This window comes from Ceratotherium simum, chromosome 5 (genome assembly GCF_057802395.1).
Source record: "Ceratotherium simum simum isolate JZ-2026a chromosome 5, ASM5780239v1, whole genome shotgun sequence".
Lineage (NCBI taxonomy): Eukaryota > Metazoa > Chordata > Mammalia > Perissodactyla > Rhinocerotidae > Ceratotherium > Ceratotherium simum.
Genome location: NC_141904.1, coordinates 22,112,382 through 22,131,228, shown reverse-complemented (window position 1 = coordinate 22,131,228; position 18,847 = coordinate 22,112,382). Strand labels below are relative to the sequence as shown.

At 42.8% G+C, this 18,847-nt stretch overlaps 1 protein-coding gene across 2 annotated transcripts in view; it reads left to right on the top strand.

The window, feature by feature from the left end:
- HACL1 (2-hydroxyacyl-CoA lyase 1) overlaps window positions 1-18,197 on the top strand; it is a 47,707-nt gene extending 29,510 nt beyond the window's left edge. Inside the window, exon 17 of one of the 2 annotated variants that reach the window (XM_087430588.1) lies at window positions 18,058-18,197. In XM_087430588.1, coding sequence (XP_087286714.1) covers window positions 18,058-18,087 — 30 coding nt within the window. In that variant the 3' untranslated portion in view covers window positions 18,088-18,197. Of the gene's footprint in view, window positions 1-2,821; window positions 2,984-18,057 lie in introns of those variants that run through there. The other variant, XM_004419393.3, reaches the window with a different exon arrangement.
- Window positions 18,198-18,847: the final 650 nt, after the last annotated feature.

Sequence of the window (18,847 nt, the reverse complement as noted above, 5' to 3'; positions counted from 1 at the left end):
AAGAACAACAAAACTGGAGGCATCACACTCCCTGATTTCAAATTACATTACAAAGCTATAGTAATCAAAACAGTATGGTATTGACATAAAAACAGACACGTAGATCAATGGAACAGAATAGAGAGCCTAGAAATAAACCCGTGCATATATGGTCAATTAATTTACAACAAAGGAGCCAAGAACATACAGTGGGGAAAGGACAATTCTTCAATAAATGGTGTTGGGAAAACTGGATGGGCACATGCAAAAGAATGAAACTGGACGACTATCTTACACCATATGCAAAAACTAACTCAAAATAGATTAAAGACTTGAAAGTAAGACCTGAAACCATAAAACTCATCAAAGGAAACATAGGTGGTAAGCTCCTTGATGTTGGTCTTGGAGATAATTTTTTGAATCTGACACCAAAAGCAAAGGCAACAAAAGCAAAAACAAACAAAAGAACTACATCAAACTAAAAAACTTCTGCACAGCAAAGGAGACGATCAGCAAAATGAAAAGGCAGCCTACTGAATGGGAGAAAATATTTGCAAATCATGTGTCTGATAAGGGGTTAATATCCAAAATATATAAAGAACTCATACAACTCAATAGCAAAAAAAAATTGGATTTAAAAATGGGCAGAAGATCTGAATAGACATTTTTCCAAAGAAGATATACAGAAGGCCAACAAGTACATGAAAAGATGCTCAGCATCAGTAATCATCAAGGAAATGCAAATTAAAAGCACAATGAGATACCACCTCATACCTGTTAGAATGGCTGTTATCAAAAAGACAAGAAATAAGTGTTGGCGAGGATGTGGAGAAAATGGAACTCCTGTGCCCTGTTAGTGGGAACGTAAATTGGTGCAGCTGCTGTGGAAAACAGTATAAAGATTCCACAAAAAAATTAAGTCTAAAACTACCATATGATCCAGCAATTCCACTTCTGAGTATCTATCTGAAGAAAACGAAAACACTAACTCGAAGGGATATATGCACCCCCATGTTCATTGCAGCATTATTTACAATAGCCAAGATATGTAAGCAACCTAAGTGTCCATCAGTGGATGAATGGATAAAGAAAATCTGGTATACATACACAATGGAATATTATTCAGCCATAAAAAGAAGGAAATTTTGCCATTTGTGACAACGTGGAGGGACCTTGAGGGCATTATGCTAAGTGAAATAAGGCAGACATAGAAAGACGCATACCATGTGATCTTACTTACATGGAATCTAAAAACAAACAAGCAAACAAAAAAACAGGCTCATAGATACATAGAACAGATTGGTGGTTGCTAGAGGGGAGGGGTGCGAGGAGTGGGGGGAAATGGGTGAAGGGCGTCAAAAAGTACCAACTTCTAGTCATAAAATAAATCAGCATGATGAGTATAGTTAATACTGTATTGCATATTTGAAAGTTGCTAAGAGAGTAGATCTTAAAAGTTCTCATCACAAGAAGAAAAATTTTTGTAGGTATGTGTCATGATGGATGTTAACTAGACGTGTTGTGATCATTTCACAATGTAAACAAATATTGAATCGTTATGTTGTATACCTGAAACTAATATAATGTTATATGCGAGTTATACTTCAATTAAAAAAGAGAGAGAGAGATTTGCATTTACCTCATAGCAGAGAGGAGAGATACTCAAGAAGAAGTATGATGAAGAGGAAGATGAGCACAGAGAGACTAGGCCAGAAAGGTGATGTGCTAGGTGGCAGTAGCAGGTGGTTATGTGGAGCAAGCAGGCAGACTGTTTTAAGGTAGGATTAACAACTTTCAGAATCTACTCTGTCCTTCTGTGAGGTTATTGATTGCCTTTCCTTTTTTAAAAATCTGTTTGTTGAAATGATTTCTGCTAACCAGACACCCAATAGACAGGTTTTTAAATCTCATGTCATTTTATTTATAATTGAGCATATACTTTCTAGTGACTGGAATGTTAGTTTGCAACCCAGGATGCCCTCCTCCTGGCATCAGAGAACGGGGGAAACTAAAGCCACTGTGAGAGGCTTGATAAACAGATATTTAGAACACACACACAAAATAGGCAATCTTGAGACCTGTGTTAGTCACAAAAGAGCCCTAATGAATTGTCCCCTCTCTGCTAGTTCATTCACCTCTCCAATGATCTGCTTCTAATGATCTGCTCTCAAAGTCTCTATGAATTTTTGGAGGTATTGCTGGAGATATACAATTTCTTATCTCCTCTTTTATAATTCCAGGAGGATTATCCTTCTCTTTCTTTCATCTACCACGTCAACATTATTTATCCTCATTCCAGTAGAATTCTGCACATATTATAGTTTCTAAGCTGTTGGTTTTCATTGATTGTCTGTGTGTCCATCTGCCACTTGTCATTGATGCTGAGTGAAGGCTGGCTGCTTCCTGCTGTAATAGACGGAGGACCTGATCTCTGCGTTGGCTTAGGTCCAGGCCACATGTGTAGGATGGCATTAGTCCTGGAAAAGGCTTCTTTGCGCTGCTCTTCCTCCCCAGGTCCTGAGACCTGGGAGCTGGCCCTCTGGGCCGCTTTCATCTCTTTTCTTCTTTTGAGTGCACTTGTGGTTCTTTTGGACTCTGTTAACGGAGGAGGGCCCAGAAGGTCATTTTAGATTGTTTTGAAGACAAGACAGAAAGGTTCACTATGGATTTTTAGCTTCTTTTTGGGAAAAGCAGTAGACCAAAGACACACCTCATTTACCACCATTGTGGTAATTGTGGTTATAATGGGACTTCTAGATTTTAGAGGAAGCAAAACAGTGAGAATATAGTTTGAGACACTTATTTCTTTTGACTGAATGTTTGTTGTCTTTTCTACTTCTAGGATTTTCACTGGCTGACCCGCTCTAATCTTTAAATAAAGACGCCAATGAGTGGTCTTGAGGAGTTTTCTCTTTCCTGTAAGAGGGAACTTTATTTACCACAGCAAAATTACTATAATGTTAAAGTTGTTGTGCAAAGAAAAATAAAAAACATTTCTAAATGACATTTTATAGTAAAGTAATTGATTAAAAACAGAAAAGTAATCAGTATTCTACCACAGAAATAACCATTTACAGATGAAAGAAGAGGAAAATTTTTATTGAATAATAGCATTGTAACTGCCTAACCGCTGAGTTACATATCATTACACATTACATTACACATTACGTATTTCTTTTACGTAAATCCATTCTTAAGGTCACATATCTTTTAAAAACATCTTCTGAAGAGAAAAGCTCCAAGAATTGTCTAATGTAGAGGCATGTTCAGGAAGCTGGAGTACATGGGCTCTTTCTTCTTCATCATTTATGTGTTGACCACTTTGTACCTTAGTCTCCCCAGTATTTAATGGAGCTTGTTCTATACTTTATGAGTTGGGTTTTTGTTTTGCTTTGTTTTTCTGGAAAGAACTCACTGAGCCAAAGGAGAGGTCACACCACACCCAGACTAATAATTTCGGGGTATGTTTGGATTAGCAACCTTAGCTTATGTCTACCCCATTGAGAGCAACAGAGTCAACAGCCTTAATATATAAAGAACTTGTATAAATAAGAAAAATATTAATGCACTAATAGAAAAATGGGTAAAGGGCATGAATGCATAATTAACAGAAAAAATATAAGTGGTCAATAAAATTATGAGTATGAACAAATATAAATATGTAAGTTAGGCTGAAAAACCTTTTTTTTTTGCCTATCCACTTGGCAAAGCACTTTCTAAATTATAATTTGCAGCACGAATGAGGGCGAAGTGAAATGAGCCCTGCTCTGCAGTGGTGCAAGTTGAAATTGGTGCATGTTTCTGTAGAGTAATTCTAACAGTGCTTCTATTTGGAATCTTAAAAATGTTCATATCCCACAACTTTTGACCTAGTGAGGCTGTTTGCAGAATGTATCCTAAAGAAATAATAAAATATTTGATCTATAATATTTATATATGAGACCATTCAGCATAGTTTTATTTAGGAACAACTCCAGTATTTAATAATAAGACATTGGTTACATACATTATGATCTGTCGACATCATAAAATAAAGTTGTGTTAAAGAATATTTATTAATGGAGAAATAATCACAGTATAATATTATGTAAAAAAGGCAAGCTACAAAATGGGTGATCCAGGTCAGGATATATGCGTATACTCGTGCACACATACATACTCAGAGAAAAAAGATGGGCCCCAAATAAACCAAAATTTTAATATAGCTTGATGATAGGATTATAGGTAATTTTTATTTCCTCTTTATTTTTTCTCTTCTATTACAAAATTTTAAAATAAAAATAATTATGTAATTTTTTTTTTGTGAGGGGGACTAGCCCTGAGCTGACATCTGATGCCAATCCTCCCCTTTTTTCTTTGAGGAACATAGGCCCTGAGCTAACATCCATGCCCATCTTCCTCTACTTCATATGGGACGCCCCCACAGCATGGCTTGAGAAGAGGTGCGTCAGTGCGCGCCTGGGATCTGAACCTGCGAGCCGGGGCCCTCTGAAGTGGAGTGCGCACACTTAACTGCTTGCGCCACCGGACCGGCACCAATAATTATGTAATTTTTATTATCAGAAACATATTATTTTAAAAGAATATTAGAAATAGAAAAGTATCACTTATTTTCAGGGTCATTCTTGTTTATTGTCTGCAATTTTGTATGAATTGTAGCATAGGACTTTATTTCCAAGTTTGGCTTGTTTGCACTGTACACATCAGACTTGTCTGCATTGGCTAGTAAGGGACATAAGTGACCTCCTCAAAGTGGCGGACGTCACCTTTGAGGTGTGAACTTGGCAGATACTTGCAGGGAGCTGTGGTTTTACCCAACAGGCCCCTGAAATCAGGCCCAGTCGGCAGGTACTCCTATGTACCCCTAAGCTGTACACTAGAGAGCCTGGGCTGCATAAGAGCATAGAGAATATCAAAATGAGTATCAAATGAGTATCAAAACGAGTAGAGTGGGTAGCTCATGTAACCTCATGAGTGTCCTACTCTGTCCATGGATGCTTGCCTCTGGTGGCAAATACAAGATTTTGCTGTAAGGTAGTGTGGAGGGCTTGATGAATATTTGTGAATTGAACTACATAAATCTAAACACTAGATATAATTTGGGGAAAAAGCTGCTTCCCTAGCCGTATTATCTCAAGAGAAAAAAAAAATGTTGGCAGGTTAATAGACTGTCCAGCAGAGGTCAGTCTGAGCGTATAAAGACCAGATTAGTCCAGGAGCACTTTGATGACGCTGTCTACTGACTGCTTATTTTCTAAAAGTGATCTTGAAATTAGTCTCCTGTTAGGAATTTTTCCTTAGAAGGATAATATAGTGAATAAGCCCCTCTAAAATGAATCTGTCGATTGACAGTCAAAACTTACTTTGATAAAACATTTTGCACCCCCCTACTTTAATAATGAACACTCTTACGTCATCATGGTGTATTGAATACTCAAGTGCCTCATAAAAACTGAACTTTGAAAGAATATGGTTGTTTTCTTGATTTAGGAAAACTAAGAATCCAGGGTGGGAAATGACTTCTAAGGGCTAGTTCCTCTAATATTCTTTCCAAAATCTTTCATACTTCGTGGGGTTGTTTGGGGATTCACAAAGCTGTCCAGAAGCTCCTAGCCCAAGGCCTGGCATGAAGAAGGCACTCAGTAAATACTGCTATGTTTTAGGAAGATGTGGCTTTAGAGAAGAGGAGAACAGTGGCTAGCATTGTGTCCTGTTTAGTAGTGTGGTTTCACTTTTCAAGTAAGTAGGTCTTATTTCCCCAAGTTGATTAGTCATTTTCTAGAAAATGGGCTGTGTGTTTTTACTTCCTTACCCAGCCACCTGCTCTGCAGGGGTTCACTAAATAGTAGTTCAATGAGAATTCATGATGGTTAGAAATAGCGCAGGGGATATTTTCTATGTTTATTTCACATATGCACTTTTGAAGTAGCTCAGCTTCTCTGAAGTGAGTATATTTCCCTTAGGAAAAAAAAGTCTCAGATCTGTTACAAAGAAATAATAGGACTTTTGAACACCGAATTTTTGTTCCTTTGCTATTTTCAAGACACTTAGCTAAGCAGTGGGGAAGCAGTGCATTCCAGCGAAGAAGTGGCACGTGACTAAAATAAATGGAAACTTAGAGTGACTACAGTAGAATTTCATATGAATGTATTAAGAAAGTTGGAAACCAGTTAAATTCCGGATGGGAATTATGACTAAGAAACCTTAATAAAACTGACTCTGCGGACTGCTGTGGAGAGTGAAATGTATAGAGATGAAGTTTGAATCATCTGGGTTTTCCGGTTGCGTTTGCTGCTGCTAATATGAATAATAGACTAATGTGGATAAAGAGACTTGAAGATCCTGTGAATTCCTCCCATAGCTAGGATGCAGATAAAAGTACACCTTGGACTCACATCTGACAGGCAGGACTGCCTGCACCCTGGTTTTCACTGTGTTGTCTGGCATCTTCCCTCCACGCCAAGGCCTTTTCTTCCAGGAGAGGGGCTAGCTGGTCAGTGAACCTGCAGTAAATCCAGGCTGTCTGGTTACCCCTCCAATTTGGGAGCAGAGGAAGACACATCTAGAAACCCCTGGATCTCCGGTTTCAAAGTTTGAAGGGAACACTTTAAATTTTGACTCAGGCCTGGAAATATCCAGAGATGCATCATCCATAATTTCTTTCCTTCTATCCAGTGGTCACTAGAGCTGGCTCTGTGGAGTGGTTAATCTACAGCCATATTACAGTTCTTCTCAAGGCTCATTCCCTGGTCCTAGCATGTTCCTGGGAATTGCCTCCTCGCTCCGCTGGTCAAGGTGGGCTCAGGAAACCAGACCTGGTTTTGCCCTAGCCTGAGCTTTGCTCATGCTGTTTCCACTGCAGTTCTCTGTGCCCTCCCGCCCATTTTTGTCATGTGGAATCAGACATGTCCTTCAAGATCCAGCTCAAAAGTCACCTCTTCCATGAAGCTGTCCTCCCTCCCGGTGCTCCTGCAGCACCCTGTGTGTGCGTCTGTCACTACTCAGGATGTTTGTGGTGGATTGAATTCCCGTCTTCCTCCCCAACTCCACTGAGTACCTGTGTACCCAGATGTCACCCACCTCTCATCTTCCAGGGCCTGCGTCGTCTTGCTCTGTTTGGCAGGGTCCTCTATGAGTTCACCCCTGAAGAATCCACTTCCACATGACATATAGCAATATAAACATCACAGACGTTTTCTTGTGGGGCAGGTGTCCCAGGAGGGGTTTATATCACAAAAGCTGCAGCAAACAATTTCAAACAGGATGTAGGGTGGATAGATGAGCTACCAAGGATCAGAAGCCCACCCTGATGCCTGGGTATTAGATGAGCCCAACAGTTCTTAGAGCATATGGGGGATGGGAGTTGTCGCCATGAGGGCCTGACATGACTGAATTTAGTTTCTACCCTGGCAAAATGGAGGTCAAAATTGAAATTAATGAGTTACCAGAAATAAGTATTTCTTTCACACTGATTGCTGTGTGTGGACTGAAATTTATATCCACTCCATTCATAAAACCATTTCATAACTCATAGTGACATCCCTGCCTGCCCACCCTCCGTCAGCCACTCCATCTATCCTCTCTCCCCACCTACGTTATTTTTCACAATTTTCTTGATCGTCTTCACTTGATTATTTTTCCATATTAACTGTAGTAGTGTTACCAAACCAGGTGGGCTCGCCTCCTGGTGAGTTAAGTAAGACTCTACACCAGTGCAAGTTGTCTCACAAAGTAAAGTGTAGCAAATAGGAGGCCATGAGGAATCATTTCCAAAGTTATGGCGTCCTCGAACAAAGGGAAGGAGGAACTTTTATTTGGTTAGGAAATGAATATTCAAAAGGAAGAGGTGGGTACACTGCAGATTATGTAATGAGGCTTAATCTCCTCTTGAAGAGATCTTCACATTAAAAATAAGGTAAGGTCATGGCAGCTCTCTAGGGAGGCTTGGTTAGCTTCAGGGTGGCTACTGGTTGTCTCCTTAACATAACAGTTAAATGCTTCCAAACCCACCCTTGAGTTCCTCGGGGCAGTAGTTGGTGACAAATCCCCCCTCTAGTTTTATCCTGCTCCTCATTCTTGAGGGGCACAGGTCGAAGGTCCGTCTTCTGTAACTGCTTCCTGATGAGCATGGGTGTTGTCAAAGGGACCAGTAGAGGAGCAGAATTTACAGCTAATCTTCAAATAGGTTTGCAGGTCACCAGAGGCATAGCCCCGAATTGTTCATAAAAGTTAGGCCTATATTGTGGAAGCAAGCAATCAGATATTTAATAAGAAGCATTTGTATGGAAACAAAAGAAAAATAAGGTTAATGGTTGGAGCAAGTTATAAAGCAGTTTCTGAGTTCAGAGGACAGCCAGTTAAGAAGATTTCTAGATGTCAGCATCGAAGCATCTCTTGTAGCTTCCCTTTGAGTGGCTTACACAGCAACAGGCATGCTATCATGGTGATCTCTCTTAAGTTTATATCAAGTTGTTCTGCTTCAGTATGGAGGGCTTCAGGAAAAAGTGTAGGTTCAGTTTTCAGTGCTTCCAAATGAAAAAGATGGGAAAATTGAAAACGTTAGTTTGGAGATTTGTAGCCAGATATTTCAGGAGACTATAAGAATTCAGGATCCAGTCCAGTTAACATATATAAAAGAAAAACCTCAAAGACAATTAACAGAACTAGGATCTAATATCCACAAATGTGTACTATAGTTTCCACTGAAATAATTTTTCTCTCTAAAATAACCTTTATCAGAGATAGCCAAATTAAGACTAACTAGTTTGTAAAATAAGTCTAGTTTCAATAAATTTGGCCCAATTATTTACGTAAGTACAGCAAGAATAGCAATTGATCATACAGACTCTTTTAAATCTCCTTTGCTGGAACTTTTTCCAAGGAATCTCTGGTTGAACTTTAAAGGCCTCTCAAGGCCAGGAAAGCCAAGCCAAGGATTTCATCATCAGACTTGCCTGTAATACCTACAGATTTGGGTGAATTCTTCTCTTCTTTTGAGTTTTCCCAAAATATTGAGGTTCCAGGCACCTGCCAGATAAGTGACCTTCCTTACTCATCTGAGTACGATTGCTTGGAACTTCTGTAAACAAGGTTCAGGGCAATATTTCCAAGTGGCTTTATTCCAGAAAGTCAACCTTTATTCCTCAAAAGCTGTCTTGTCATATCTGAGTCTGTATGTTTTTCTCAAATATGATATTCCAATTGAAGCTTTGGTAATACAACCAATGTTTCCAATTGTGTGCTGTTATAAGGAGAACAGATTCTTATTGAACTTATGCAAATAACTATATTACCATGAAAAAATACTCACTAAGAGTTTCCAAATCCTGGAGGTATCAGGTAGGGAGAAAAATATAAATGTTTCAATTCTGCTTACAATGGTATAATTTACCAAATTGCTGTAAATCATAGTTAACTTGAGAGAAAAGAGAGAAAGATTTCCTTAAATCTGAAAAAAACAAAACATTCATAGAAATGATAATCATCCCCATCACTTCATTCAGTCCTGTGTAATTGATTCTTGATCTTAATCTTCAGTCAGCAGTTTCATGAAGTCATCAGATTCTCCATTACAGTTCTGTAATTTCTTACTCAGCTCAGTTTTATAATCTGAAAGTTTATCAGAAACCTGTATTATAGAGTAAGTGTCAGAGTCCTTTCCATGAACTTCTCTGAAGATGCTATTGTTTTAAAATTACTGTCATGGGGCGGCCCCGTGGCTTAGCAGTTAAGTGCATGCGCTCCGCTACTGGTGGCCTGGGTTCGGATCCCGGGCACACACTGACGCACCGCTTGTCCGGCCATGCTGAGGCTGCGTCCCACATACAGCAACTAGAAGGATGTGCAACTATGACATACAACTATCTACTGGGGCTTTGGGGAGAAAAAAAAAGGAGGAGGATTGGCAATAGATATTAGCTCAGAGCTGGTCTTCCTCAGCAAAAAGAAGAGGATTAGCATGGATGTTAGCTCAGGGCTGATCTTCCTCAAAAAAAAATAAATAAATAAAATAAAATAAAATTACTGTCATGAATCAGGCACAAGACTCCCTAGTTATGAATCCAAATTTTGTTCTAAGCCTTTTTACTTATTTTTGGAGAAGACCTTTAAGGTGCTAGATTTTTGGCGAGGGTGCTCTTATGGCCATTTTTTTTTTCTTTTTGGCCTTTCTTCCCTTTCGTTGTTTTTGTTTTTGTTTTTTTTCAGTCTTAGGAATTGGTGATGGGCTAGATAATACTTACCAGAGAGGTGATAATCCTTTCTGAGATAAAGGAACTAGGTGGAATCTGAACTGCCTCTAGTGCTGCTTTTATCAGAAAAGCACGGTAAACAAGAGTAAGGTTATTATGTAGATGTGAGGCCTCGCCTTCTGCATTGATAAGTTTCTAGAGATGTGATCATCCTCCCCTCTTCCTGGTACAGAGAGGGAGATACCTTTACAAGTGGAGATTTCCCTTACAAATGTAAATGTTTGGTAAACAGCACTTTGATTAGAATGGGCTTAGCAAGGACCCTCCCATTTTATCGATAACCAGAGTTATCTATTGTGATGGCTTGTCCGGGGGACAGTCCTCTTATCTTAAATTCTTTCAGGCAGTGAGTGGTGGGGGAGGTCAAGTCTTCCCTCAGATTCCCCTGTTCCCAAAACAATCAAGGTAAAGAGACACGTTTTGAGGTGGCCAACCTTGATCCCCCACACATACATATAGACACACATGAACACACAGGTAGACACAGACAGAGGCATTAAATTTTTGTTATGAATCAGGCGCAATACAAAACTCACTAATTTCTGAGAAACATTTGCATTTCCAAGAATGGCTCTTGGGTTCTAGAGAAGATGGGAGCAGAAAACCCACATCATAAAGACACAGAGAAAGCAGTCAAGTTTTCTTTAAATAGAGTTTCTGGGGCATAACCCATCCAGTTGAAAGTGTTTCCAATCAGTCAAAATGCACCCAAGGAGTGAGTCTCCAGGGATGCCTGGGGCACTCCCCATGGGCGCAAAGCTGATGTCCAACTGACAATGGGCTGGAGAAGGGTGCTGAGCCCATCTGTGGGCATCAATATAGCTACAAGATCCAGTCAAGTCCCACTCAGCCCAGGGAAACTAGTCCCTGAGCCAGCACAAGGCAAGCCAGGGAGACCAGAGGCAAAAGCCTAGAGGGGGCTGGGAGCCAGGGCTCCCATTGCTGGGGTTGAGAGTTAAATCCCTGGCAACATGTTTTCAATTTTACAGAAGGTCCAGGTTCTGCTCAGGTCCAGCCTGAACTTAACCTTGACTTGCTGACAAAAGAGGAGATGATGACGAGAGGAAAAAGAAGGGAAAAAGGTGATCGGGCCTTGCCTTCATGGCCTCTTCCCGAGGATTATCAAGATAAGGGTCACATAGACAACAGTTCCTGCACTGAGGTAACACAACCCCAAAGGACGGTTTACAGAATACAGGTTTCTTGTCCCCATAACTGACCAGATTGTCAGTCAAATGACTGACCCAGGGGCCAACCTGGAATCACCCCAGATAACCACAAACCAGAGGAGAGCTCCCAGAGGTGGAGCATGGACTCTCTGAAACCAGAACCCAGAGGAGAGCTTTCATTAAGACCACGAGAGGAGGCTGAGACTACAGATTTGATGAAGTTACTAGTCATTGCAAGAGCTCTCTGACTGTAGACTCTAGCGTCTTTTCTTGTGGTCTGTTTCCAACCTCTGGGAGCAACCTGTAATGGTTAGTGGTGATGCAGATGCCGCAAGGTTGTGCCAGAGGAAGTTTAGCGCCCTAATAGCCTGAAACTAGACCCAGGCCATGTAACTAAATCCTTAAAGGGAAAATAAAATGGGTGGATGCTGGGTGAAATCACTGATAAGGAGGGCAAGGAAAAAAGAAAGACCTAGGAGTCCGGAAAAGCTAGACTGTGGAAAATGTCTGGCATCCTCAACAAAACACTAATGTCGAGTGTCCTCAACTAAAACACGCAAACAAACAAACAAACAACAACAAAAAAACACGCTTGGCAACTCCAGAAGGGTTTAACCCCATCCAACAGGACCCCTCCTCTGATCACACTCACAACACAAAGACAGACTCAGTGATGGTCAGGGGTCCTCGAACCCCCACCTCATCACTCCAGATGAGATTCAATCTCCAGATGGAGTTTGACCCCTGACTAGTCACCAGAGATTGCTCCCGTTTCGCCAGAACCGAGCATCGCCCCTTCCGGAGTGGCCGGGTCATGCAGTCCTTCTAGACAGAGGGGACTCTCACTCCCCTGAGCCAGGCTACCTCCCGGTGGGGACTCAAACCCTGAAGCCAGGCCCCAACAGACAGGCTTTGTGAGACAACTTAAGAAAATAAATCTTATAGCCATGCCGTGGGGTTGGCGCCACTCACCTCCATGGAGAGAGCCTCTGAGCAAAGCGCTCAGTGCAGCCGCTGGGTCTCCTGACGGGGCAGTGATGTCAAGCAGGCAGCACAGGCACCATGAAGGGGTAAGTCCCCTCTCAGTTGCCAATTTGTTACCGAACCAAGTGGGCTCGCCTCCTGGTGAGTTAAATAAAACTCTACATCAGGGGGCCGGCCCGGCGGCGCAAGCGGTTAAGTGCGCGCGCTCCGCTGCGGCGGCCCGGGGTTCGCTGGTTCGGATCCCGGGCGCGCACCAACGCACTGCTTGGCAAGCCATGCTGTGGCGGCGTCCCATATAAAGTGGAGGAAGATGGGCACAGATGTTAGCCCAGGGCCGTCTTCCTCAGCAAAAAAACAGGAGGATTGGCGGATGTTAGCTCAGGGCTGATCTCCTCACAAAAAAAAAAAACAACTCTACATCAGTGCAAGTTGTCTCACAAAGTGAAGTCTATTTGCAGCAAATAGGATGCCATGAGGAATCATTTCCAAAGTCATGGCATCCTTGAACAAAGGGAAGGAGGAACTTTTATTTGGTTGGGGAATGAATATTCAAAAGGGAGAGGTGGGTACACTGCAGATTATGGTAATGAGGCTTGATCTCCTCTTGAAGAGATCTTCGCATTAAAAATAAGGTAAGGTCATGGGCGCAGCTTTTGTAGGGAGGCTTGGTTAGCTTCAGGGTGGCTACTGGTTGTCTCCTTAACATAACAGTTAAATGCTTCCAAACCCACCCTTGAGTTCCTTGGGACACTAGTCGGTGACAGTAGCACAAAAAAAATCTGATATTTCATTGGATTATGTTTTAAGATATAGTGTACTAATAGAAAAACTTGAGGTTCAGGAGATGATTGCTGTTGGAAAGATAGTTTCTTATTCACAGTTCCCAAGAGTAGTGGGCATGCCACACCACACAGGACCACAGGAGAAAACACCAGGTTGGCCTCAGGCTTAGAGGGAATGGGAACTAGTGGGTTGAAGCCTTTTTTATGGTTTCCTCAGGAAGAAGGAGGTGAGGCAGGGTAAACAGGTTTAGGATTGGCTAGTTTGAATAATTTCCCTGGGCTCTGGGGTGTAGGGGCTGCCCCTGGTTGTCTGGTACGTGGCCCTGGGGTGATTAGGCAAGGGGATAGAGGCCAGGAATGTGAGGGTTTGATAAGGAGTGTGATGAAGAGAGAGGTTGGGGATATGGGCTGAGGATTGGTTAGTTTGCATATGAAAGATGAGTTGTTTGCTTTCTAGGAATTAGCTAACCAGGGAGGGGCAGCCCCTCCAGGGTCAGCAAGGCGCCAGGTGTCAAAGCATCAGAAAAGAAAATAAAAAGACATGGTTACTACAGAGTGGCATTCAATGGATATTTATTAAATATTCCTGTAAATATTAAATTTAGAGAATTGGATCTTAAAATATCAATTATTTCTATTCAAGAATAAGGTATCTTCGAATATATTAAAGAGTTTTTTTCTGTCCTTCAGTGGAAGTTTTAAAGTTTTCATCATATTGGCCCTACACAACTTTTGTTAAATTTGTTCCTAGACATTAATCTGTTTTGTTGCTATTGTAAATAAGTTCTTATCTTCCACTATATTTATATCTAACTATTGTTTGCATATTTTATATATTAATTCCATACCTTAATTAATTTTTTTAAACCTCTTCTTCCATTCTCTTCTCTAGTGCCACTGGCTAGTACTTCTAGAACAATGCTACCTGATTCTGGTGACTGTGGGCATGCACCACTTTCCTTCTAGGTGTTTTAGAATCAGCATATCTTTTATCTGCTTTCTTCCTTCGGGGGCAAAAGATGACAAGAAAGTCTCCCTACAAGGAGTTACTGAGGCTGCAGAGTTTGCATGTCTTTCCCAAAGGATGTAACAAGGTCAGAAAAGAATCCGTACCGTTTCGAAGTTGGCACTTGTGCTTGTGGTTACCTGCAATAAAAAGTGACTTCTTGGCAATTGAATTAGGGCTAGTTGGGGTGCTCGTCAGTTACTTGTGGCCTACACTTCCTTCCTTCATGGCACTGAGACCAATGATGAAAGCAAACTTACTGAGAAATCTGTTTCTCTGTAGTCACTTTCAAAATCTCAGACCAAGTTCCCCCAGGTGAGTCAGCAGAAGGTGGCCTCCTTTCCTCCCTCTTTCCTCCCACAGTGATGTGTGTATGGTTGGGGCACCAGTGGGGAGGCGCATTGCTTTAGTCCAGGTCCTCTGAGAGGCAGATGCCAAGATAGGATTAAACATGGGAGAATTTTATTAAGGGAAATATCTGTGTGAGAGAAAAGAGGAGAGGAGCGGGAAAAGGCTGGGAGAGCCCTCAGACTGCAATGCAGACCTGACCCCAGGAAAGGAGGGAGGGAAGGAATGTTGGGTGGAAGCATCCTGGTTGCCACACAGTCTAATTTGGCAAGGCTTCTGTCAGGGTCTCACGTCTCCCAGGAACAGTCTCCCCTTCGTGTCCTCCTGGACGCAAACATTGGAGGGGAGCAGCACAGGGCCTAGGGCCTTGGGCTTGGTAAAATGCAGGTGGCGGATTTCAGAGAGCAGCAGCTGGGGCAGTTCCGCTCCTCATGGCTGCCACAGGCCTTCTGGAGGTCTCTTTACTGCTGCCTTTAGGCTGTTAGAGCTGAAAAATAGGCAAAGTTTGTCAGCAGGACTTAAAATCCAAGGATCTGACCCAAGTCCATCTGCAGCTTGTTTTTCAAAGCTCTGCTTTGGCGGTTATATAGCCTCTCTGAGCCTCAGTTTCCTCATCTCTGTAATGGGAGTAATAGAATGTCTACCTCATGTTTCCTGGAGCGTATGCTGTTTATAGAAATGCTTAACACAACTCATGTTTCCTGGAGCGTATGCTGTTTATAGAAATGCTTAACACAACGCCTGGCACAAGAGAGCTCCTCGATCACCATTAGCCCCTCAGCCTTCACTCCCTCTTCACACATCTGACCCCCAACCCTCACAGAATAAAGGCTCAGGGAAAAGCTGGCTTTGTCCTGCTGTGGAACCCTCTGGTAGGAGAAGTCCCCATGTCCGTATAGTTACTGTGTGCCTTTGACAGGCTGTCTGTGGCCCACTGGGGAGCTGGCCATGGGCAACATTTAATTTGGCCACCTTCCTTCCACACCTCAGCACAGGCCTGGACTGTCAGTGTAAACTCAGGAAAAGACACATTCATTTGAGCCTAACTGAATTAGTCAGGCCAGTCTGCGGCCGGGAAGTCACGTGCTGCTTTCCCAAACCAAATAGAAATTATTTTTACATTATTCACTGTTTGTCGTTATCCAGGCCACAGCTCCCTCTGTTAGGGCACATCAGAGAAAATTGGCTGTAGCCAATTAATGGATATTTTGCAAGCTATTTGTCAGTACTGGGCCTCGGTGTTCTCATTTGTGAAGAGTGTTTGAAATTGACCAGTGGTTCTCAACCCTGGCAGCATGCAGAAATCACCTGGGGAACTTTTAAAAATCCTGATTCCTGGGGGCCGGCCCGGTGGCGCAGGTGGTTGGGTGCGCGCGCTCCGCTGCAGCGGCCCGGGGTTCGCCGGTTTGGATCCCGGGCGCGCACCGATGCACTGCTTGTCAGGCCATGCTGTGGCGGCGTCCCATATAAAGTGGAGAAAAATGGGCACGGATATTAGCCCAGGGCCAGTCTTCCTCAGCAAAAAAAGAGGAGGATTGGCAGATGTTAGCACAGGGCTGATCTCCTCACCAAAAAAAAAAAAAAAAAAAAAAAAATCCTAATTCCCACGCCACACTCCAGCCCAGTTACATCAGAATCTCTAGGGTGGGACCCAGGCGTCAGTATTTTTTAAAGGTCCCCAGGTGATCCCAGTGTGTAGCCCAGTTTGAGAACCAATGAAAGATGACTTCCAAGTTTCCTTCCATCTCTAATTCCAGGGACAATGACCTTGAGGAAGGTATAGTCTACTTCTAATTTAATTCATAAAATAGGAATTGTGAGAGTGAATATTCCAGTAATTTTGTAATTTTATTTTGTTTTATTTATTTATTTATTTATTTTTGTGAGGAAGATCAGCCCTGAGCTAACATCCTATGCCAATCCTCCTCTTTTTTGCTGAGGAAGATTGGCCCTGGGCTAACATCCATGCCCGTCTTCCTCTACTTTATATGGGACGCTACCACAGCATGGCTTGACAAGCGGTGCGTCGGTGCGCACCTGGGATCCAAACCTGCGAAGCCTGCCACAGAAGCGGAGCGTGGGCACTTAACTGCTGCGCCACCGGGCCGGCCCCTGATTTTGTAATTTTATATTCTTCTTTTTTTTTTTTTTTTTTTAAAAGATTTTATTTATTTATTTTTTCCCCCCAAAGCCCCAGTAGATAGTTGTGTGTCATAGCTGCACATCCTTCTAGTTGCTGCATGTGGGACGCGGCCTCAGCATGGCCAGAGAAGCAGCGCGTCGGTGCGAGCCCGGGATCCGAACCCGGGTCGCCAGCAGTGGAGCGCGCTCACTCAACCACCAAGCCACGGGGCCGGCCCCTATATTCTTCTTAAATTCCCTGCTCTCAAGCGTGTTCCTCTTTGGCATCTTGGTCAGTCCATGTTTAGACTCATAATTAATACTTTTTTCCTACATAAATATTTGTTTACTTCATGCATCTGTCGTAATCTCTTATTTTCACTTATATAGTATGTTTGTGGCCGGTATACATTTCACGGAATTGATTAACTTTTCTTTATTATTATAATAGAAGTTAGCTCCTGAGCTCCATTTCTCCTTGTTGTCGTAAGTGTACAGCTCAATGAATTCTTTTTTTTTTTTTTTTAAGATTTTATTTATTTTATTTTTTCCCCCCAAAGCCCCAGTGGGTAGTTGTATGTCGTAGCTGCACATCCTTCTAGTTGCTGTATGTGGGACTCGGCCTCAGGATGAACGGAGAAGTGGTGCCTCGATGCGCACCCGGGATCCGAACCCGGGCCACCAGCATCGCAGCGCGCACACTTAACCACCAAGCCACAGGGCCGGCCCTCAATGAATTCTTATACAGTTGCATCCATGTAACCACTGCCCAGATCAAGATATATAACATTTCCAGAAATCCAGAGGGCTCCCTCATGCCCTTCCAGTCAACCCTCCATCCTTCAGAGGTAACCACTCTCTGACTTGTATTGCTTGAGGTTGATGCTTAGTCTCTTTGGACTAAGTGCTTCATCTAATTTAGGTTCACTCTTCTCCCCCGTTTCCTTCTTCCCTGTGGATGAACTAATTGTTGGGGGTCCTGTCATTCTGCCCTCAGGGGAGAGGTCTGCTTCAAGCATGGCTCGTTCAATAATCAATTTATGTGTAACAAACCATCCCCAAACGTCGGGCTAAATACAAGACATTATTATCTCTTACACTTTTGTGGTTTGGTGGGGCTCAACTGATTCTTTTTTCCTCACGTAAGGTCTCATGGCAGCTGGAGCCACCAGGTCCTCTGCAGGCTCTGCTGGGCTGGAAGGTCTGAGCTGCCTTTATTCTGAGAAAGTAAAAATCAGCTCAGGCTAACGATGTAAAAAACCCGCCTGGCTGTGCATCAGGCTGGAATAAGAGACATGGATAAAGTCACATGCAAATGTAACAGTAGGAAATATCTCATCCAAGAATACACTGCAACGAGAAATGCCAAATAACCGTCTTTCTTATTCATGAGAAACTTTGTTTTCTAAAAATCACAGATTATCAGAAACTTTTATCAGGAAGAATGACACACCCCAATTTTGCCTGGAAGAGCCAAGTCACTTGGACACAGAGAAACAGCCTTGATTTGCAACTTAGATGCAGAGTTGCTGGAGACAACATTCTCCATCTATCATAACTTTGGGTAAGCAGGAGCCTGGGGGCCACTTCGCGGTCCAGACCTGACGTTGAATGCTTTACACAGAGTCTGCTTTGCTTTGAGCCTATCAAAACTCTGATTGAATACTAAAAATCACTGAATCAGGGGCCGGCCCGGTGGCGCAAGTGGTTAAGTGCGCGCGCTCCGCTGCGGCGGCCCGGGGTTCGCTGGTTCGGATCCCGGGTGCGCACCGACGCACCGCTTGTCAGGCCATGCTGTGGCGGCATCCCATATAAAGTGGAAGAAGATGGGCACAGATGTTAGCCCAGGGCCAGTCTTCCTCAGCAAAAAAAAAAGAGGAGGATTGGCGGATGTTAGCACAGGGCTGATCTCCTCACAAAAAAAAAAAAAAATCACTGAATCGTACACTCTTTTTTTGTGTGTGTGTGAGGAAGATCAGCCCTGAGCTAACATCCATGCTAATCCTCCTCTTTTTGCTGAGGAAGACCGGCTCTGAGCTAACATCTATTGCCAATCCTCCTCCTTTCCCCCAACCCCCAAAGCCCTAGTAGATAGTTGTTATGTCATAGTTGCACGTCCTTCTAGTTGCTGTTTGTGGGACGCGACCTCAGCATGGCCGGAGAAGTGGTGCGTCGGTGCGCGCCCGGTGGGAACCCGGACCGCCAGTA